The 24,170-nt window shown below is 30.5% G+C and overlaps 1 protein-coding gene across 13 annotated transcripts in view; it reads right to left on the reverse strand.

Moving 5' to 3' along the window:
- LOC106652560 (titin) overlaps positions 1-24,170 on the reverse strand; it is an 81,085-nt gene that overhangs the window by 19,136 nt on the left and 37,779 nt on the right. For 9 of the 13 annotated variants that reach the window (XM_023459727.1, XM_023459734.1, XM_023459731.1 and 6 more), the window contains 12 exons: positions 23,320-23,779; positions 21,061-21,158; positions 20,226-20,317; positions 19,191-19,411; positions 17,849-17,923; positions 17,630-17,734; positions 17,349-17,537; positions 16,693-17,282; positions 15,672-15,738; positions 13,656-13,709; positions 9,372-12,202; positions 1,069-8,176 (listed from right to left, as the gene is read on the reverse strand). In XM_023459727.1, coding sequence (XP_023315495.1) covers positions 1,069-8,176; positions 9,372-12,202; positions 13,656-13,709; positions 15,672-15,738; positions 16,693-17,282; positions 17,349-17,537; positions 17,630-17,734; positions 17,849-17,923; positions 19,191-19,411; positions 20,226-20,317; positions 21,061-21,158; positions 23,320-23,779 — 11,890 coding nt within the window. Of the gene's footprint in view, positions 1-1,068; positions 8,177-9,371; positions 12,203-12,586; positions 12,689-13,655; positions 13,710-15,671; positions 15,739-16,692; positions 17,283-17,348; positions 17,538-17,629; positions 17,735-17,848; positions 17,924-19,190; positions 19,412-20,225; positions 20,318-21,060; positions 21,159-23,319; positions 23,780-24,170 lie in introns of those variants that run through there. The other 4 variants (XM_023459735.1, XM_023459739.1, XM_023459738.1 and 1 more) reach the window with 4 other exon arrangements.

A 24,170-nucleotide genomic window follows, 5' to 3' on the forward strand; every position in this document is an offset into this window, starting at 1 on the left:
CTTCTAGATCTATTCCTCTTATACAACTGAACATTAGGGTAGCACTTACTTACCAAGCTGCTTTCAAGCTTTTTATATGTTTCTTTGAACCTAAAAATGAAAAACTCTAAAGCTTTGACCATTTCAAAAGTCCATATGACCGAGTGGTAGCCAGAAACATCACATTCAAAAATTTAAAATTGTACACAAAAAATTCTGAAAATATATTTTATTGTATTCTTTGAGTAATTTCGAGATATTTTGTTCTTTGCATTTTTGCGATCAAGTGCTTCAATCTCGAGATGAAAATCGCAAAGTTTGTGTATTTTTCATGTTTAGATTTCTTGAAAACAAAATAGAAGACTGTCGAATGGTGCCGATTAATTTCCTTATTACATCACTTGCTCAAAAGTTATATTGTCGTTATCGATTTAGCATTTTTCAATAATGGCCAATTTGAAGTATATAAACAATCTTACTTTTTCAACTCTACCGACAATTCTGAGCTTTTGCAGGAAAAAATAGAATTATCAACTGTTACAAATATGGTTTTTTAACAAAACTTGTTACAGCACTCGTCTTAGACTTGTACTATAATCCCTGATTTTGCTAAAAAAATCATAATTGCACCCATTAAAAATTCCCGAAAAGATTAAAAGACCTTGAGCCCCTATGATCCATGAGGGACTGATCTAGAAGGCTGACATTTTCAGGACTCTCATTTTTAATTGTACTCTTTCAATTTACTCTTTAAGAGTATATACTCAGTTTTAAAGTTTTTTTTGTCATATCACGCTTGACACGAAATAACTCACACACATATATATGGCCGATTCTCTGTCAACTCAACCGGTCAACATTTTGGGTGACATTAAATCTGATTCGCGGGAAAACTTAAAAATAGAGAAGTAGTCTCTTTGCCTATGTTACCCTATCATTGTCATTATTGCCGTATACTTTATACACACGAGCGGGTCCTTCGTCGCTTTGTTTACATTTTTTCCGCGTGGAAGACCTTATGTCATATTAGAGTACTTGTGAAATGCATAAAAATTATAGAATTTTTTAATGAAAATTTCGAATACTCACCGGCAGTCTGTAAGTGTTCAGCTTCAACTGAAATATTTGCTGTTGTAGATTTTGGTTTTGTACGTTCTAATGGTTGTGTTACATGGTCGTCAAGGTTTAGTTCTTGTATTGTTAGGCTGTGTTTTGTATTATAATTCAATTGTGCTACTTTAGAATCGAGTTTATCTTGCGTTAACACTTCATATGAATAATCAGAAACGATTTCTTCTTGAGTTGGTACTTGCTGTTGATTGATGGTCTCAATAGCTTTTGCTTTTTTGGGAACGATTGTTAAAGTATTTTCTGAGTTTTGTTCACAAGGAGTTGTGTGACATGTTATAAGATTTCTTAGCATTTCTATACCTATATCAGCTGTTACTTCTTGAATATTAAATTCATATTCTTGGTTTTTTTCTTTTTCCAAAATAATTGCTTCGTGATTCTCAAAACCTTCATATTCTACTTTTGAACTTTCTACTGTTAGTGGCCTGGTTATGTCAGGTGTTTCAAATTCCATTGGCATCGAGTTAATTTCGATCTCTTCTTTTTGAGAAATTGATTGTCCCTCTAATATAAGGCATGCGTTTTGATGTATAACTTTATTATCTTTATCATTTATTTTTATATTTTCATCGCAAATAATTTCTGATATTGAGATCGGATATTGATTTTCATAAATTTGTTTACTTTCATTCATTTCAGGTTGCTTTATGGTCGGTAAATTACTTGTTTGTTCTTCAGGTTGTACGGAAGATGTCAAAATGGCTTTCAATTCATCATCACGTGTTATATGAGATTTGATGTTTAGCTCTTCACTTAAATTCATTTGATGGTTCAGAGTAATATTTTCAATTGATTCTGCTTCTTGTGTTTCTGGAACCGTTATTACAGCCTTTTCATGTTCAGGTAATTCAATGTGTATTTTTGTCGTGTTTAATAATGGTTCTGATACAATTAATGAAGAATTCTCAATGACCTCAAAAAGAATTTTTTGCTCAATTTGAGTTGGAACTTCTGGTGAATCTTGTAAGTTATCTGCCAGTACAATTTCTTCAGTTTTTAATGCCTTTGATTTCACCAAAGAAATATGTGCAGTAAAAGGTTCATCGGTATCATATGTCTGGCTACTAATTTCTGATTCGCTCGATTTTATTTCTGTGGTAGTTATCGATGTAGACTCTTGTATTGTTAATTCTCCTTTTTCCATTTGAGGCAAGGTAAATTTATTTATATCACTAACATTCATCATGTGAACTATTTCTGAACTTTGAGCAGCATCATTTTTCAAATATTGAGAAGTAGCTTCACACTTAGATGGTATTTGTGAAACTTCTAAAATACTTTCATTTTCATGGATCATTACTTCTGTCGTGAGCATCGATGTCATGTTTGCATCAAATTCAGTTTTTACTTTTATCTTTTCTGTTTCTTTAGTTTTCTCCAATTGACTCGTATTATTTTCAGGAACTATTTCCGATTTTTCAGCAACCTCAAGACTAACAACATTGGAAATTGCATCATAGTGCGTTGGAATTTTATAATCGTTTGTTAGTCCTTCGTTTTCATCGGCTACCGTTTCTGAAACGTTTAAAAAGTTTAATTTTTCAATCATTAACTCTCCTGACTGATGAAGAGGTTTTTGTTGAATTTCGAGTGCACTAATTGTCATTCCTGGTGTCGCATCTAAAACTTGTGTTGCTTCTTGTTCATCAACTATTTCCCTGACAACCCCAGGGATATGACTTTTATTTCCTTCATCCATTATGTTTTCGGTTTTTTCCGAGACTAATGTTTCAGTCACTTCTGCAGAAGACATAAGACATATATTTAAAGATGGTACTTGCATATTATCGAAAATATTTTCTTCTATAATATCAGATTCTTGTTCTCTTGAAAACATCTCACTCACGTTAAGTGATTCAAATGCTTGAACATTTTCTTTACCTACAGATTTTTGTGGTGCCAAAGGTATTGATAACTCAATTGTTTCATCTGTAGGTGTAGCCTCAGTAATTTCAATTTCTTCTTTTGTAACGAACATTTCTCGAGCATTTTTTTCTGAAGGTATTTCAGTATTAAGTAATTCTTTTTCTTTTTCAGTGTCATTACATTGTTCTATTATTACTGAATTTAGTTCGTCAAAATGTATCGATACGTTTTCAAAAGAAAATTGATTTTCGCGTTTGAAAGTTTCTGCAGTGGTTATTGGTATTATCTCGGTTTTTTCGGCAACTTTAGTTTCTTTGAAAGTTGAAAGAGCATTTTTTTCCGATGGTGCTAAAATATCTTCTATAGGTATACCTTCTTCATTAACGATGATCTCTGACTGTATTAAAGGTTGAAGACTATCTATATGTTTAATTGTTGATTTTTCCTTGGAAATCATATCTTCATCGATTATTCCGATGCCATACTCGTGATCAACGTAAGAAATTTGAGTTGCTTCTTGACATTCAACATTTTTTTCAGCAAATTTACTTTCTATTTCTTCATAGTTTGAAAGAGGGACTTCTTTCTCGCTTGACATTATTTCTGAGATTGTTATAGATGATTTTAATGGTATAGTAGTTTTAGTATTTTGATTTTCAGGTAAAATACGTGTTTCCAATTCAGAAACATTTGAACTGGTTGTAACTTCAATAATCGCAGTTGCTTCATTACAAATTAAATTTAAATCAGCAGATTTTTCTTCGGGCATATCAACATTAAATATATAATTTTCTTTCTCATTTACATTTACTACCGAAACCATGAGTTGTTCTTGCGCTTTGAAATGTTTTTCACTGATTTGTTCAATTGGATTGTATGAAACGTTAAGATTAGAAATACTCGACAGCGCAGTTGTTTCAGATGTTTGATTGGTTTCTTGGCAAATAATTTTACCCTCTGATAACTGAACTAAGTTTTCAATTTTTGGTGTAAATTGATTTTCTGATTCTGCTGGTGTTACGAGAATTATGTCCAATGAGTGACTCTCTTCGAAAGGAATTTTTCCATATTTTTCAGATAATTCAAACGTAGGGGTAAATTCTTCAGTAGAAGATAATAAGATTGTTTCGGCAGATGTAGCAACATTGTTAGTTACTATTTCTACTTGATCACATACATAATCGGAGAATTCATTTTCATCAGCCTTATGCAAAATATCTTCTTCAGCTTGAATTTCGGAAACAATTAATGGAGTTTGCGCATCTATATTTTCAAAACTTTGTTTCAAAGTAGGAATTTGATAATCAGTCAAAGAGTCTGTAAAATTAAAAGGTGTAGTTTCTGAAGTTTGTATTGTAATACATTTTTCCATTGATTCGATTGCAGTTACATTCGTTGGCATTTCATTTACTAAAAGTTCCTTCTCATTTTCAATACTTGCAGCATGAGTAACTTCGAGTGATTCCGATTCTTGTAATTGAGTTGTGGCTTCTTGGTATGTTGGTGCGCTATCACTATCAAAAATTGAAGGATTATCTAAAGGTTGAATTTCTACAACTTTGGTAGCATTTTCTTTTAGAATTTGACAAAGCGCTTTCGATTTTAACGGAACTTCATGTTCTGCTAGTAGACTTTCAGACTCATTACATGTAATTTGAGATGATGTGCTTATATTAAGAGAATCTAAATGTACCGTACCACGACTTTCATTAATTTTTGGGACATTAAATGATTTTGTATCAATAATGGGTATATTTTCCAATATTTCTACTTCTTTTAATGAATCAATATTTTCTTTTGCATTTTGTTCGAGGTAAATTGGTTCTAGTTTCGTAGTTGATTCAGACTCTTGTAAAAATGGTTTCGAAGTCACAGCAGTTACTAAACCTTCAATATTCGTTCGACTTCTTTCTTCACATTGCACTTGTGATTCTTTAATCTCACTTATTCCTTCAAATGAGTATACTTCTGATGTTGAAGCTGTATCTTTTTCACAAAAAGAGGGACTAGAGATAGATGAAAATGGTATGATTAAATCTGGCAAAATATTTTCGGACTCATTAATTAATGATTCAGAAACTGTTACAGATATATCTAATTGATATTCTTCTTTTACTTGTGTTTTTGTAGGGACATAATTCTCTTGCAACTCTTCTGCATCATTCATGGTAGAATTTTCAGAAATTATAATTGCTTGAGTTTGTTCGATATTTCGAGTGCCTGTTACAACGTTTGGTACTATCGAAATTGATAATGTGCCCGGTACTTCAGATGGAATCACGTGCGTTGTTGATGCAGAAGGTAAAGCATTTATCAAAGTATTTCCAGTTTTCAGTTTTGGACTTTCATACTCAAATGTAGAGTCAATATTAGAATTTGTTAATGTTTCTGTTCTAATAGGAACGTTTTGACTACATATGTTAACTTCGGCAGACTCTTCTTTGAGTTTAATATCACTCGATAAACTTTGTTCAATTTCATTAAAGGTAACTTCTGATACAATCAAAGGTGTAATCAAATCTTGACTTTCTTCAATGGTATAATTTTCTGATATCTGTTTTACGGAAATATCAGGTGCACTATACATTGATAAAATTTCAGATGATTCTGCTATCTTTTTACCGTCAAAGCTTATTTGAACTTCTTGTTTACAAGGCAGCTCAGATATTTTCAAATCTGATTCTTTTTCTGATGGTGTGTCTTGACAAACATTAAGCGATAACATTTCTTGTACTATTGTTTTACTTTTTTGCATCAAAGGTTTTTCATTTATTATATCACTTAATGTATTAATGGTTTCGACTTCGGATATTTCAGGAACCCTTTGAGGTATAATATCAAATTTGGCCTTTTTCTTATTTGTTTGTTGGTCTTGTTTAATATCGGCTTCTTTTTCATCTACTAATATTTCTGATGTTATGACAGCTGATTGTTGTTCTGAAAACGGATAGGCACTCATTGTAGGAATCAATTCTTTGACAAATTCGGAAGCTTGAAGTGAAGATAAAACTTCAACAGTTTCTATGGCACTTTTATGAGGTAATATTAAACTTTCACTGATCGTTTGTTCAAATGGTTTTTCTTCTGTCTTTAGAATACATTCATTTTCTTGACATGACAATTCAGAAACAGTTACAGCATGTAACTCACTTATTTCAGCATTAATAATATTTTTAGGTATTTCTTTTGTATAAAAAGTATCTTCTTTATCTTGAATCATGACTTCTGACACTTCTATGCCTTGTGATTTTTTTATTTGTATATTTGAATGCTGTTCTAGAGGTAAGGTTGAATCTTTTAATTCAATTTCTTGATCACTTACAATACTTTGTGATACAATTAATGGAACCAAAGTTTCTTGTTTTAATTGTGCTATTTGAATTTCAGTTGAGTTTTCTTTGACATTTTCTGGAACATCGATCTGTGAGTCTATTAAAGTTGTTTGTAAAGTATTATTTTCTGATAAAAATTGTGAAATTGCAACTTGTTTCAAATTCGTTTGATCTTCTTCTAAATCAGCTACTACGTGATTTATAAATTGCTCTGTTACTTCAGGTATTAGATGTTCACTTATCAACTTTTCTTTAACGTAATTTGTTTCAAAAGTTTCATTCTGATTGAGAGGAACTTCTTTATTATCTGCTACGACTGAAGTAACGACAATACTCATCGACGGTACAATGGAATTATCAGCAGTAAGTAAAATTGGAAATTGAGGAACTTGGAGAAGACCCTCAGTTTCGGAAGTTTGAAATTCTTCAGTAATTAAGCTATCAAATGTAGTTGATTTTGTCTTTGCAAAAATTGGAACTTGTTTACTTTCTTGTAAAAGAGATACTCGGTTGCTTAAATTTATCTCAAAATTTTCGGCGACTTTATGACTATCATAATTTACTTGTGCCATTTCTTCGTTTGATTGTATAGATTCATTCATAATATTTTCTTTATCGACGACTAATGTTTCTGTAACTTGAGAAACGCCCATACAAGAATTAACATTCACGTTTACCTTATCACATGGCTTTTTAAATGTACTCTCATACATTTTCGTACTATCTATAATTACATTCTCTTCTTGAATGATGCTATCAAATAATTTACGTTGTTCTTTAGCAGATACAAAATCCGGAAGTTTTTGTGGAATGATGCCAGGAAAAATGTCTACATTAACTTCTGTTGACTCAGCTACTTTATGACCTTCGTAGTTGGTTTTTGCTGTTTTTAGTGATCTTTCGCTAGTTTTTACTTCATTTAATTCTACGTCGGAGGGAATCATTTCAGTAACCTTCAGACTATTTTGCTCTTCAAAGCAAATATTTGAAATGATCGGAATTGAAGTACTAACATCAATTAAAGAACATTCAGAATCAGATAACGGAATTTCTGAAGTTATTAAAGCTATTAATGGTACATGCTCTATTCTAGCTTTGCTTTTTTGAACTGAGCTTTCAGTAAATGATTCGGAACTGGTTTCTGGTGTTATTTCACTTTGTTCCGCTATAACGTGCCCATCTATATTAGGTAAAGCATACGCCATATTTATATTTTCTGATACTTCTAATTCAGTTTCCTGCTCTTGTGTATTTATTACTTCAATTGAAACAGTATTTTTTGAATCAAAACATATATTTGCATTTTTATTTAGTACTTCGAAAATATCCAATGAAGATTCAGATTCTTGTACATGAGTTTCAGATATTTCTGTGCTTTTATGAGGTAGTAATAAAATATCGGAAGTTTTCAAGAGTGATTTTGTATCTTCTTCCACTAAATTCGTGGTATTATCAGTACTTGTTACTTCAAAAGTGGAAGCGATTTGTGATAGATCATATGCAATTGCAGCTTGACTAACTAAACAATTATTTGGTACTTCTAAGATTATTTCTTTATCTTCAGCCGTTGTTAACAAAATTTCGATACATTTATTTTCTTCAAAAGCAACCTTACTGGTTTTTTCAGTCGGTTTTACATCGATCGTGAGTGGTGTTTCTGATTCAGAAGCCAGTATAATACTTGTTTGAACAGCATCGAGACTTTTTTGGGTCGCATCAACTATTTCTGTCACTACTGGTTTTTCTTTTAAAATATCGGCAGCTGACATCGTTATTACTTCTTCTGAGAAAGGCACTTTATGCGCTTCTTCAATATGAGATACTGCAATATTTTCTTCTGCTAAGTGATCTGATTCGTAGTTAGTTTCCTGTAAAAAAGAATTTTTAATTTATTATACAAATTCTAAATTCAATATTTAAAAAACCTTGAAAAAAAATTAAATTTTGTTGGTAGTCATTTGAATTATTGAAAAGTAGAATAATTATGTTAACCAAAAATCTTTGAATCTAGAAGATTATTAAAAAATGATATCTATTTATTGCAAAAAAAAATTTTTTTAAATATATTGATGAACAGTATATTTCACTCAAAAAAACGAATTTTGATTATTTTGCTCGGCAAAATTTCTTTCCGTCTTTTTTTCTTACAAAAATATGAAGGAAACAATTGGCTAGGCATAATGAACAAAACCGGTCTCGTGCGGTATATGGGAGACATCTGCAAAATGGAAACCTGCTATATTTTGTAAACAAACTATAACAGGCCAACCCCCATGTAATATCATTATCACGATGCATCACAATCTTCATTTTTTGAGAGAATTTTGCAGCATGCACTTGTAAATAAATATTTCATTTTTTTACTCCAAAATTTTTCGCATCGTTTACAAAATATAGAGGGTGTTCACTTTACCCTACCGAGGCGAAAATCTATAGTCAAATACTTATTTACATAATAATGAAGAAGGGTGCCCGATGCGAACAGGTGATTTTTATATTGTTTGTAACTTTCATTATCATGCAAGCACGCTAAAAGTAAAGTACCATCGGATTGCGTGGCACAAACTCTACTTCAACTGATAAAATCAGCACTATTCTCGATGGGACCTCGTGGGTATTTAGAATTTTGTAAAAACTTCTAAAAAAATGAGCATTTTTCAAATTTAGAGATTTTCTATGAACACCTATGTACCCGAAAGGGTCCATAGCCAATCGGCCTGAATTTTTCGACCAAGTTACGGTTTGGTTCATAGAATCAAATGATAATTTAATTGTTAGCCTACTTGATAAAAATAGGTACAAGCAATATTAACATGACCTGTTTGCATCGTGTTCGAGAATCGAATGTTAAAATTTCACGAAATTTACTTTTTTTCAATTTTCCGATTTGTAACATACTCATGATTATAGCAATAATACATCGATAGAAAATAAAAAATATTAAATGAATAATCGTATATGAAGTTACAAAAAAACTTTTTGCTTTTAATTGATAACGTAGCTATGTGATTTTGGCTGTGGTAGTGAGAAAAAAACATGTTAATTATTAAATATACTATTTACCTTATTCAAAATTGTGTTCAGTTGATTTACAGGTACTTTTTCAGTCAATGCTAGCTTCAATTCAGCCTTCTGGATTTTCGGTATATGATCTAATTCCTTCATTTTTTCCGATTCAGCTGCATTTGTTTCGGTAACAATAAGAGTTTTAAAAGTATTATGATGCGATGAAGCTACATCAATACTTGGTTTTACAACTACCATATCTGATGTATTTTGTTGAGGAACAGTTACAGTGTTCACAGATGTTCTATAAGCTATTACATTAATGTCTGCAATTTCTTCTTTTGTTTTACCGACCGAATCTATGCACGGTTTTTCTCTATCTCCAGTTACGATTTCAAAAGCAGTAGTATTAGTTGTTATCTCTGAAAAATTAATACTGGCTAATTTTTCATCTGGACGTATGAAATCAACATCATTATCTTCTTTTTCAGCATATTGTTGTTCAAAAATGGATACTCTTTCAAAGGGGATGGGGGAAGGAATGATCATTTTTTCTTGAACCATACTCTCTTGTAGTAAAAATTGCGTTGGTGATTCTGATCTAGTTATATTCTGAGAAGCGACAGGATGTGTTGAATAATTTATCATTGCATTTGCATTTTCTAATGTATCTATTCTTGCGTTTTCAGATTCTGTTTCAGTCAATATAATTTCGGTCATAGTTACGCTGTCATTTTCATTAATACAAATATTAGCGATTTCTGATTTTACAGTGTATTCTGAAACATCTGAATAAACATTATCCATAGGTATAGTTTCTGCTATAACTGTTTCATTCATGCGATTTTTTGAAATGTTTGTTTTTGCGTTTCTTTGACTGCTTTCAAATTCATTTTCCTTTATTTCTTCAATATTTTCTACTAGTTGGGTTTCATTCGTCTCAAAATATTTATGCGGCTGAGAATAAAAAAGTTCTTTACATTTTTTCTTTTTGGGTATTTCTGATGCTTTGAATGAATCTTCTTTTTCTCCTACTATTGTTTGTGATACATCTAGGCTTTTGGAACAATCCACTAAAATTCTGCCAAACTCTTTTTCTGGTTTTGAAACGAGAGGTAAGGATTCCTCTTTTTCATTAATTACTATCTGTTCGGTTATATTAGCTTCGGTTGTTTCTATAGATACAGTACCTTGATCTGTAATATATTTTAACGATTTTTCATACTTAGAAGGTTGATCTGCAGTTAAAATCTCTGAAATACTTAAATGATCATTTAGTCGAACACAAGATTCTGCGATCGCTGCAGTAGGGGTCAATTTTTCTTCATAATTGCCTAACGAATCTTGAATGTCAATTTTTGACATGACTCCAACTTTGAATGGTAGAATAGTTTCATTCGCAGTTTTCACAGAAGCTGGAATTTCATCATATTGATTTTCACTTTCACCTAAATTTGTCTCAATTGTAGAAATTGATTCATTTTCAATTAAATTAATTTCTGCAACAGCAGAGTCTAATGATTTTGGCAAGAAATAATTTTCTTGTTGTTCTTCTAATACGCTCGTTATGTTAAGACTTTCATTTAAGTTGAAGTTTGGTTCCACCTTGAAGATTTCCACGTTTTGAATCAAAAATTGATCTTCTTTTTCCTGGATACTTTGTTCTTCTATTGTAACAATTTGACCAGCATTTGAAATTCCAATTTTAGGATTTTGAGTTTTGTAAAATTCTTGAGGTTGGTAATAATTTTCTTTTTCAGCGGTTAATGTTATTTGAGTGAATCTCATCTGTTGTTCTACAATTTCAGATGTTGCAGTTTCTAATGGTTTCACTAAGGATGAATTATAATCACTAACTTGATTTGTATCGAAATATTCCCGAACAAAAAGTGCTTGAGCAGTGACATATTCAATTTTGGGTTGTTCTGATAGTGATTTTGTTTCCTCTAGCGTTGATTCTTTATTCATGTCTTGAATTTCCGTTACAGAAACAGAATTTTGAGGGATGATACTTTTATTAGCGTACAGTGGGATTATTTTTTCATCGGATGATGTTTCTTTTTCAACAACATGAATTTCACTCATAACTTTTGCTTCTTGTACATTCATGGTAATTTTTGCTCTCTCAATATTTCGTTGCATGTATGAATTAAGTTCATCGGGATTAGCTTCAGTGACACTGTATTCATTTATTATCAATCCTTCGCTAGTTTCAAAGCCGACTAATGCTTTGTCATTTTGGATTTTTTGTTCTTCTAGTGTTTTAGTTTCATTTTGAGAAAACATCTCACTAGTTGCATAAACTTGATTTGGAGTGAAAGAAATAGAAGCTTGTTTTGAACTTGGAATATTTTTAAATTCTATTTTCTTTTCGTGTTCTTGAACAGTTGGAACTTCTTTAACTAATGCTGAGGATGTATCAACTGATATTCCAGCTTTGACACTGATTGGTAATTCTACGGCTTGATTAGCAGTCATACTTAATGGAACAATTTCATTCTGCAAATTGGGAATATTGGTCAATATAGAAGCTTTTGTTAAATCTTCTGTCACTAATTCATCTGCTTGTTCAGAAAGATTATTTTGAGTTTTAGAGTATTTAGGTTTAAAGAACTTGATTGTTTCAATATTTTCATCTTGCTCAATAAGTTCGATTTCCTCGAACTTGACGTGTTTTTTGTTTAATTGTTTTTCTGCGGGTTTAGTGATTTTCGGTTGGTCCACTGCTTGAACATGTGATTCGCTCAATGATACAGCATCTTCTATTTCAGTTATAGTTACCCCCTCATCCCTGTTTGGATGTGTTTTATCAAACTGAATTTGTTCTTCTACATTTATAATTTTTGGTTTACGCTTTGTAGTGTGTACTTGCGGAGTGTCCTCGTATTCTGTGAAAAGTTTGTAAAAAATAATTTCATGTGTTGAGAATAATTTTGTAGTATAAGTTTGCTGAATTTTTTATTTGTTTTTTGGCGTAACAACAAAGACATCTATTATTTTTTAAAATAAACTATTTATAAAAATCATAGGATAATTATCTTTGATTCTAATTTCGTTTAATTTTATTTAAATCAACTTATTAAAAGAATAGAAATGAGTGGATACTCAGGTTATATAAGTAAAAAAGATAATGATTCAAATGATTAGATAATTATAATTTATAATAAATTTAAACCATTAAAAATTTCAAAGAGAAATCAAAGAAAAGGAAATATTCGTTAAAGGTTGAAAAAAATAGTTTTATTTACACTTATATAGTGTGTCTTAAAAATAATCCCAAATCATAAAATTTATATTAAAAATAGAAATGAAGCATAGAAAGCATAGCGGTGTAAGCAAAAATGCACTGCACAAAGTGACAAAGCTTCAAGCATCTGAAACCATAGGAATGAAATTTTTAGTTATTATATCATTTTTTTACATTATTTTATACAGTTTTTAAATCTATTTTTAAATTAAAAAATTAGTAATAATAGTGATTTTTTAAAAACATATATAAATATATCTCAATTTTTACATATTATGTACTATGCATGTGATCTAGGTGAGCTGATGAATATTAAAAAGTAAATATACGACGCGGAATATAATTAACAATTATTATTAAAAACCAAAAAATGAATCGTGCAGGATGAAATGTTAATTAATTAAATCTATCAAAGTAATGCCTGAGCCACACTATTTACCGAACAAGCACTACACTTTTCTTTAGATCTTTTTTCAATTGAGAAAAAAACATTCAATTTAGTGGTTTTTCAGCAAATTGATTGTGATATTTTTCATCAATACAGAATAAATCTTTCCTTTTTTCATTAGCGCAACGCTTCCTGAAAAATGGAAGCCTCTTAAATAAGGAGGCTCTACTGTATATTACAAGAATAATAACATTTAAATTTCTTAATGATTTTAATCAAATAAAACTTTTTTATTGCATTTTTCACCTTGCATAGCGATAATATATAAAAATGATGGTGTTTCGAAAAGTATCTCCAATACTGCTAGTAACAGTAGTAAGATAACAGTGATAGAGATAATCTTCTACGTTTATTTCATCGAGATAAAAGATTTTTGCTGCAGAGGGTGAGAAGCACTGGCATAAGCACTAGTTATTTATCAGTAATAATAGTTATTTATGCAATAAGTGCCTAAAAAAATATTTTATCATTATTAGTTTAATTAGAACTTTAGAAATGATCTAAAAATTTTGATTAATTATAAATATTATTTTTCAATGTTTTATAATTTTATAATTTTTAAAAAAATTTTCTGTTCAAAGCACTCGATGTTACCATTTAATTTTTAAAAGATTAATAAATATAAATTATCGCAATAAAATCGAACCTTTCATTTCTCGAACATCTTGCGATTGTCTTGATGTGGCTTCACTCTCACGTTCTGCAAAGATAAATTTTTCATTTTTTTTTATGAAATGCTTTTGAGATAGTAGGTGCCTAAAGTCGTTTTCTCACAAAAATTTTGAAATTGCAAGAGGTTTTTACCGGATCATTCCGTTAACGAGATTTAGATGAACAACAATTAAAAATTAACATGGAGTTTTATGAACCAGTGCGTAGATAATTCATAAATTGCTCTAGATATCAATAATCATTTTTACAAAGTGTAAAAAAAAATAGTATTTGATGAGAAAAATATTAATACACAACATATTCAAAATTAAGTGTCCTTAGCCTTTTATTTTTCGCTCATTTATTTTTTATATAATTCATTTGAATTTGACCTCATTACAGGTCATATGAAATTCCATGCAAGTGAGGGTAGAGTGGAATCTATCTGTACAAATATCAACGATGGTTGTCAATAACCGCATGAGGATGTTATTATATGTGAATGTATATGGCTCATATCACAAAAGAGTTGATAGTTAAAAAAATGAAATTGAAACAAAGATGTACTCTTGAAGAGTTCATTGAAAAATGAAAATCCTGAAAATTTCAGTCCTCTAGGTCCATCCCTCTTGGATTTTCAGGGTCTCAAAGTTGGAATTTGATTTTTCAAATTTTATTTTGATTTCCTGGCGTGAATATGAAAAAATTTATGAAACATGATTTTCAATGTAAAATTTAATGAGGAATTCAAAATTTTTATGAAAAATCATATTTATAACCTCAAAATCCCTAAATTACCAAAAAGCAGTCTCAAGGACAAAAGTAAACATGTTCGTCTCCAGTGATCACGCCAATATTGCAGTATATTCATCGATACATCAAAATACAACTTCTGATAAATTTTGGTCATCGGTTGAAAATCAGAGTTAATTCTTCAGCTGTCGAAAGATCTGAAAATATAGTTGTTTATGAATTTTACATGTTTTTAGGTCTTTTGACAGCTGAAGAATTAACTCTGATTTTCAACCGATGACCAAAATTTATCAGAAGTTGTATTTTGATGTATCGATGAACATACTGCAATATTGGCGTGATCACTGGAGACGAACATGTTTACTTTTGTCCTTGAGACTGCTTTTTGGTAATTTAGGGATTTTGAGGTTATAAATATGATTTTTCATAAAAATTTTGAATTCCTCATTAAATTTTACATTGAAAATCATGTTTCATAAATTTTTTCATATTCACGCCAGGAAATCAAAATAAAATTTGAAAAATCAAATTCCAACTTTGAGACCCTGAAAATCCAAGAGGGATGGACCTAGAGGACTGAAATTTTCAGGATTTTCATTTTTCAATGAACTCTTCAAGAGTACATCTTTGTTTCAATTTCATTTTTTTAACTATCAACTCTTTTGTGATATGACCCATGTGTAAACACATTTTCTATATGGCTGTATTGCGATTTTGTATAGTCACGTAGAGTTGTGGCGATTTTAGCGCACCTACTACCTTAACGTTATATTAACTTAAGTTTTCTTAAATTTGATCAAAAATGTTATGATAAGTATGTTATTTTTAAAAAAGAATTCATGATGATCTCAATCATTATCATAATACTTGATAAATAAAACAATTTTATTCAATAGTATGACGAAAAATGTCTTTTTTCGCACATTTTTTAGTGCGCAAAAAGCGTTTTTGGACACTTATGTGCGGTAAAATGCCCCATTTTGGACACGGGTGTGCGGTAAAACGCCTCATTTAAATGAACGTATTTTTCGCCTACTATTGCATAAAATTTTGTATGCAACACGTGCCCAGCTTTTTGCGCACAGTGTGCGGAAAAAACACCCACTCGTGCCGGCATAGCCGGCACTCGTGTCTTTTTCCGCACACTCGTGCCCAAAAACGCCTTTTGGGCACTTGTTACATAAATAACTATTATTGTAAAATTAAATAGTAGTAAAATTAGTAGTAGTTTGAAAAATTAAAAATTATTGATACGTACCCAGTGTGTGAACTTCTATTTGTTCGGTGATTTCGAATGTTTCGGTCAGAGTTGTTATTTCAGTATGCTGACGAATTAAAAATAATTTTATTAATAATAATTTTTTTTTAGTTTATTTTTAAGAATAATAATTTTTTCTTTTCATGTTACACACAAAATGAAGATATGAATAATGTACAGTCAGTGTTGGTTAATATTCGTTACTGAATTAAACGACACTTACTATAGATTAGCACTTAGAGACTTAAAGATTAGTAACATGGAATATTTGAGGCTTAATTTCCGTAGCTCAACCGGCTCATATAACCCTTAAACATTCAACCGTCCATATGTTTGTACTTTTCCAGATACTTTATTGTACCCCTTTAAAATTTCTCAAATAATAATCTAGAGATTTTTTTTTACGTAAAATTAAATTTTTCCTCAATATCTCTAGCATCAACATCGTTGGAAAAGAGGACGATTTGAAGTTGTGAATAATCTTTTGTGAAAAATAGCGGGATTGCAAGTAATTTTTTTTATAATAAAAGGGCCATAACTAATACGTTTTGACTCGGTACAGTTTATACCCCTCGTTTTGTAGAAAAAGCATATCCACACCCGTTGTATAAAGTGCTATAATAGCACTGCGTGGCATAAATTTAAATTTATTGTACGCTTTACACTAACCACGAGCATGCTAATTTCGCTCCACGAACGTACCAGAAAGTGCGACTTATTGCGAGTTATGGCTCCAAAAAGGGGGCATAAATGTGACTCTAGCACACTGTTATAAAATTACACCATGCTATAAGTAACACTTTGTGGCACGAGTATGTACCCGATTATTTGGCGCTATGTTAAGTTCACTCGACTCGAACTCGACAAGTCGAGTAGAATCGAGCAAAACTCTAAAAATCGAGTACTCGCACACCCCTACCACCCAGTGCTAAAAACTTACAAGTTTAAGGAAAGAAAAAAAACGTTCAGAACAGATCCTGCTGAATTAAATTGAATTTTTCATAATAGTAGAAAAACTTACTTCAGTAGCTTCTGATAATTCCCAAGATCTTGGTTTGAAATCTTGCGGTAAGAATTGAGTGATTACTTCTTCTACCGTAGCATGTTGTAGTTCGACAAGCTTTATAAAAGCTCTAAATCCTACTGTTGCAGCGACAATATGCTCGTCAGTTGTAGTTTCTTCTGAAAAAATCTGCGTAATCAAGGGACCATACCCCTTTCTTTCAACGAGTTGTACCAGAGCATTTTGAGCATCAGGTGTTTGAAGAGCGGGGAACTTATTAGTTTTGTAAAGACTCTCGTTTATTTCAATAGTAGTAACCCCTTTCTTCAATAAGTAACCTATAGTTGCTAGTTCTCGTAAAGGTTCAATACCGGAAACAAATTCAGGAACATTAAATAGCTCCATTACATCTTCTACTTCACGAGCTATATTTTCTTTTTCTGCACTCATTATATGATTTATTTTATTGTCCAAATCCTTATCAATACTAGTACTCTTTTGTTTTTCCGTTTTCTTTTTCTTTTTAATTAATTTTTCTTTTTTTCGTTTAACTTCTTCTTGAATTTCTAGCGAGGATTGAGACTGTTGTTGCGGCTTTATTGCAGCATCTTAAATTCATTTTTCGATGAAGTATTTGTAATTTATAGTTTAAAAATTTGTTGTTAAAAGTTTACCTGATACTCGAAGCTTTGCTTTCGTAATGGCCAAACCAATATCACTAATAGCTTTGCAAATATATTCTCCTGCGTCATCTTGCTCAACTGATATAATTTTCAATGACGTTTTTTTATCTTCTTCGTTAATCAAAATTTTCAGTCTGTCAGAACTCAATATAATCTTATCGTTTTTCAACCAAGTAATATCTAAAATATTTATAAAAAATATTAGTGTTTGTTTGAAATACATAAAATTATCCCAAAACTTATTTTATTTTGAAAAAAGAAGAACATGTCACCTGGAACAGGGTTACCGGAATATGAACACTGAAATTCAACCGTTTCACCTTCTTGGGTATACGTGTCTGTAAATTCTTGTATAAACCGAGGGATTGATTGAGTAGCTACAATATAATTTTCTCAATTAAAAAACCGAAACAATAAAAAAGTTTTCAAGAAAAAATTTCAAGATTAATTTAAGAAATTAGGAATGCAATAAAAAAAAATTTAAAAATTACCTCGTAATGCTTCTTGCATTTCTTCCATTTGAGACACCCATTCAGGTTTTCTATATTCTTTTGTACCTATTATACCTAAGAATCATATAATATTTATTTATTGCACAATTTTTTCTCAAGTTTTCTTGCAATATTAAGTGTGAATCGTACTATATATTATGTTAAAGTTATTTGTGATGTGTAAATATTTCAAATGTATGTAGAAAGGATTAGGAATATTGGAATGATAGAATTATCGAGCTGCAAAAAGCATAAGATCATTTAAACATTAATGAATTGATAATTTTTCTTTGAATATAAGTTATATTATCTTTTAATAAAGTTTTTAGATCGGTAGATAATTGCAGATCATATGTGCTGTTTTTCTCATATATCATGCTTGGGGCTTTAAAATAATATTGACAATAATTATGAACATGAATATGAGGTTGTTCCGTATTTTATTATTTAATATTTTCTGAATAGTTTACTTGTATATTAAGAAAAGTCATACCCGTAACGTTATAGAGTCAAAATAAAAGGGATTAATTTTTCGGTCCAAAAATTATTTCTGAGCCTTTTAATATAATGAATAAAGTTTTAAAAGATAGAATATATGGTTACTCAAATATTTCATGGATTATAACAGGTCTGCAAAGCCTGAAGGTATTGTTTTAAATGTAAAATGGAAAAAAAACAAGAAATTTTTTTTTCAGTTTTTAACATTTTTTACATGACGGATAAAATTTTATCAGTTTCATCTCCACAAATTTCTCAAAATGAACATAAACCGAGAACTAGATGCCGAGCTTACTGTTCCTGAATTTTATAACTCTTGAAAATGAGACTCTTTTTTTACTTTTGAAACTTTCTCTTATTTCCCTATCCTACTTCCTTTTTTTCATTACTCGAATTTATTTTTACTTTCAAGTTAAAATATTACATAGAACACTACTAATATAGTATTATATGCCGAACTGTTTGCTTTAAAATTACAGACCAAATAACAGCATTGAAATCACATGTGACATGAATTTCCCGTGAATAGAGAATTGAGACTTGAAAAATTTTTTCGAATTAAAAGAGTTCGAACTAGCAGGGTAAATTTATAAAATAAGTTAAATATATTTCGTCCCTTACACTTCCCCTTTCATCTTTCCACCTTCACATTTAGACTAAATTCGCTAGTTACTTTAAATTTTCAACAATGGCTCAAGTTGAGAATTAGAACAACTAATTTTTACGTGATTTAAATTAAATGTTAATATCTCTTTCACGTTAATGCAGCACATTGTGATCTGTTACTATCTTGCGTTCTATAAGATATGTAAAAATTATGTAGAGTTTTTGAGATCGAATATACCTTCTACTGATAAATAAGTTCTCGTTGTAGAAACTCCCAAAGAATTATGCGCTTCAAAAACAATTTCCCCAGTATCATCAGGATAAGTTTCAGAAATCGTCAAAACAGAAGTTCCCTCATCAAGCTCTTCTATTTGAAATTCTGTAGATGAGTGTATTTCCAAACCTTGTTTATACCATTTTCCTTTTGGTTTTGGGTGGCCTCGAACTTGTACTTCCAACCTAAAATTTTCAATTGATTATAAAGTAAAAGAAATCAAATAAAACTGAAATATTGTTTTTAATGCCGGGTTTTCCAGCTCCTCTAGTCTTTTCAATTCATTATGTACATAACACGGGTTTTTATAAGTTTCTTACGTTTGTATTAACCATTAGAGGGCTGGAAAGCTAATAACATTGGCACCCCCTCTGATCGACACTTAGCCTGTGATTTATCAATGATATCTTATATGTCAGTTTTCTATGAATGATATACTCTCTGAAATACCGGCCCTCTAGAGGTTAATTACTTCATATTTTGTAATAGTACTTTATTGCACTGCGGGGCATAAATGTGAACTTAGCACATTGCTATACTGCTAGCACGGCAGAAGCCACTGTTTCACAATGTACTATTAAGGTACTAATGTTATAAGTAACATTTTCTGGCACGGCGTAGTTTAGAGCTCGAGCGCAGTGAGGGTCCTAATAGCCGAGTCAGAAAGTGTCCCCTATGGCACGAGTATCATACTCAATTTTATAACAGTGTGCTAAGTCCACATTTATGCCCCCTTTTTCGCGTCCTAAGTCGCAATTTCTGGTACCGCGAGGTTAGTGTACAAGAGTATCGATTCTCAATGATGAAAAAGATAAGAAATGTTTTTCAACAATTTGGTAATTTAATTTTTCCCAAAACACGCAAGTTAAAATCCGCAACTTTACAGCTAATTTCAAGCTTTCATGTGAAAAAATAGCAATATCAATTGGTGTAGATAGTGTTTTTGAATAAAACTGCATTCATTGGAAAAAATACTATATTCAAATAAATCAATTTTACCTTGTAAGAGAGCCATCAATGGATGGTATGTATTCTGGAAGTTTTTTAACTATTTCTGGTGCAAATTCTTGTACTTCAGTTTCTGATACATCCTGAAAAGTATAATCAATTATTTATCAAATTATGCAAACAATATTTAATTTAAATTTTTTTTTTGAAGACTAATATACAATCCGATACAAGTAAATGAATGATAATATGTTTAAAACTTTATAAGTACTTTTTTTATGAAATAAAATACGCAATTTTCCCGCTAATATTAGTCTTTCACAGATGCACATCAAGCCTATATAGTTTCTTAACACTTATTTTTACACAAATTTATCTGTTAAAGAAGATGTAAAAAATTTCAGATAAAAATATTGAAAATTGTCGATTTTCCAGTAGATTTCCTCGGTCACCCTGTGTTTAAATGTTTTTTATTGTGTATTTTTTGCTCTATATGTGAGTAAGGATTGTAATGCCGAATTATGAAATTTTATTTTTTTTACTTTTCTTTCTTTTAATTGCTAGTCAAGAGTGTAAACTTTGAGAAATATGTCGAATTTTTAGTTTCTGATGATTTTGTCAGGAAACTGATGGAAAATCGACAACTTTTAATAATTTTATCTGAAAATTTTTATGGCTTCTTTAATCGATAAACTTCATGGTGTAAAAATTTTAAATTCATTGAATTTTTGGTGTTTGAAGTATAATTTTTCAAAAAAAAAAGTAATTATAATAATAATTTCCGTCAGCACAAGGCTAGTAACCCCTTAATAAAGATCTAATTGGTATTTTTACTTTAAAATCAAAATGAATTTTGTTATTTACATAAAAAATTTATAAACATTACCTTTATTGATACTTTATCTTCGTCAGATTCACTTTGTTCTGTTAGTGAAGTAGCAATTTCAGAAATTTCTATTTCTGAATCTGGAACGTATTCATATGCTAGACAAAACATACATTTAAAGATTAGTGAAATATATTATGTGAAGTATAATAAAATTATCTTGTAAAGTGAAATTGGGATTTAAAAATACTTAAAAAGTAAAATGCTTCGTACTTAAGTATAATATTTTACCCTTATTTTTAATTTAGATTCCCTGATCCCAAAGAATTTATTAAAAAAAATAATAATTAATATTCTTAAGTATTATATTAAGAGTGCGGTAAATCGGCACCCATTCTAGAATATGAAAATAACTTGAATAACGCATACATCATTGGTTTTCGTAATAATTGGACATCACGTACCGAATGAAATGTCATATTAAATTATGCATTATACAATTAGATGAAGTATTTATTATGATTTAAAGCAACAAATTCTGTACATTAGAAATTCTTATTTCAGGGGACAAACCTGAGTTGAATCGTGTATAATCAAATGTATTGAAAAACATGAAAATAAAATGTTGAAATTAAATTTTTAGTTTTTATATAAAATTATGTTTTTTTCAAGTCATTTAGCGTCAGAAAACATGTCTCTAGTACCTTTTATTATTTAAATTAGTCCGGGATGCATCCATAATGACTTATGATTCCAAAGCCTTCTGCCGCATTAATCTGAATGGAATCTTTGACTGATATTGATCCTAGAGGTCTTGAAATTTTTGTCATAACATTCTTCTCCACATAAGTGAAACAGATTTTCGATTAAATTATTTATTCAAATTACCAGTCGTAAAAACGCATAAAAAAAGCTATTTTTGAATTTTTGCATCCTCCATAGAGGAAGCTATGTGACGGGTTTGAATATGAGTTTTTGAACCAGACCTCGTAGGACCATTTGGTTTACATATTTGTAAATTAGATTGAATTCCTAACGGATGTCTGTGCGCGTGTGTGTGTGTGTGTGTGTGTGTGTGTGTGTGTGTGTGTGTGTGTGTGTGTGTGTGTGACGTGTGTAGAGCATTATGTAGAATTAGTTTTAGAGTTGGTTTCCAATTTATCTTTGCAGGAAGCTCCTTGCCAATAAATTCGCAGCAGTTTTTTTTTATTTTAGTATGGAAAATAATTTCTTAGATTTTTCTTGAAATTCTGTTACACTTAAGTGGAGGAGAATGTTTTGACAAAAATTTCAAGACCTCTAGGATCAAGATTAGTCAAAGATTTTATTCAAATTCATGCGGCACAGGGCTTTAGGATCATAAGTCATTATGGATGCATCCTGAACTAATTAAAATAATAAAAGGTACTAGAGAAATGTTCTCTGACGTAAAAAGACTTGAAAAACATAATTTTATATAAAAACTAAAAGATTCAATTTTAACATTTTATTTTTATATTATTTAATTTAAAAAGATTCAACATAAGCGTGTCCCCTGAAGTTTTGAAATGAATGTTTCGATTATAATACAATTCGATTATAATATTCGATGCATTATTCTTCTTCAGATCGAGATTTAATGTTTCTCGTTTTGTTTTAGAAATTATACGAATAAAATATCAACTGGACAAAAAAATAAGGTTTCTCTTATTATTTACTGAGTACCAAAACATTTTTTCGAGCAAATATAAGCTTTGTGCATGAAATAGATTTCCGTAAGAGTAGTGTAATTGAATTTTTTTATCGATTAATGGTTATTTTCGTCATACTATTGCATAATAGTTATTTATGTAACAAGAGACCAAAAGGCGTTTTTGGGCACGAGTGTGCGGAAAAAGACACGAGTGTCGGCTATGCCGGCACGAGTGGGTGCTTTTTCCGCACACTGTGCGCAAAAAGCTGGGCACGTGTTGCATACAAAATTTTATGCAATGGTAGTCGAAAAATACGTTCATTTAAATCAGGCGTTTTACCGCACACATGTGTCCAAAAACGCATTTTGCGCACTAAAAAATGTGCGAAAAAAGACATTTTTCGTCATACTATTGCATAAAAAATTTTTCTGAATTATACGAGATAAAAATAAATCTGAATCTTTTCTTCGAAAAAATAACTAAGTTTTTTTTAGAAAGTATCCATTTTTAGCAAGATTTCGATCATTCTATAATTATGTAGGGTCCTACTAGTATTCTAAGTGTTCACTTTTGCTCGGAAAATTAAAAAATTTATGAATGATGTATTTGCGTTTGTTTATATGATTTATACAAATACATGTGGTACCTTCTACAATCAATGATGCGCTACAAATTGCTTCACCGAAATAATTGACTGCTTTGCAACTATATTCTCCAGCGTCTTCGGGAAATACTTCATTTATTGATAAATTACATAAGCCTTGCAAATTTTGCATGATAATCATTTGCTTTGGCCGTTTTATTGGTTTTCCGTCATGGAACCAATCTACTCTGGGGATTGGATATGCTTCAACAATACAACTTAAATTTACTGTTTCGCCATCCATGACACGAACTGGTAAAAGTTTTTTTGTAAAAATTGGATGTGATCCTTCAACTTGTTCTTCTGTAGAGACCTCTTCAATGGTGACAGTTGCAGAATTAGTTACAGATCCTGCTACATTTTCAGCCCGACAAGTATAAATGCCTGAATATTCCAGTCTGGCTTCCTTTACAATAAGTACTGACTTATTATCTACAGCAGCCAAATGAATATCGTCGGAAGCCTAAATACCAGTACAAATTTATAATTTTAATTTTTGTATTCTAATTGTGTGAATGTATTTGAAAGTTGTATCAAATCGACAATAATACAACTTGAAAATGAAAAACTAAGCTACATATACTCTTATAGCCGGTTTTACATGAGAAAATTCTTTAAATATGAGAAACCTTCGCAACGTTACATCTGTAGTGGCTCAAAAAGAATACTGTAAGCTTGGCGCAAATGAACATTTTTAAATATGTTTACTTAAATAGTTTTGAAAAGCTGCCCTGATACTTTTGTTTTTTTATTCTTTAAATATTCGAGTAGCTATTCAAAAAATATTTTGTAAAAATGTTTCTCAATGTTTTTGAAAATTATTTTTTTTGCCATGACTAATTTTATATTTACGT

This window comes from Trichogramma pretiosum, unplaced genomic scaffold (genome assembly GCF_000599845.2).
Source record: "Trichogramma pretiosum strain Unisexual culture from Peru unplaced genomic scaffold, Tpre_2.0 scaffold32, whole genome shotgun sequence".
In the NCBI taxonomy this organism is placed as follows: domain Eukaryota; kingdom Metazoa; phylum Arthropoda; class Insecta; order Hymenoptera; family Trichogrammatidae; genus Trichogramma; species Trichogramma pretiosum.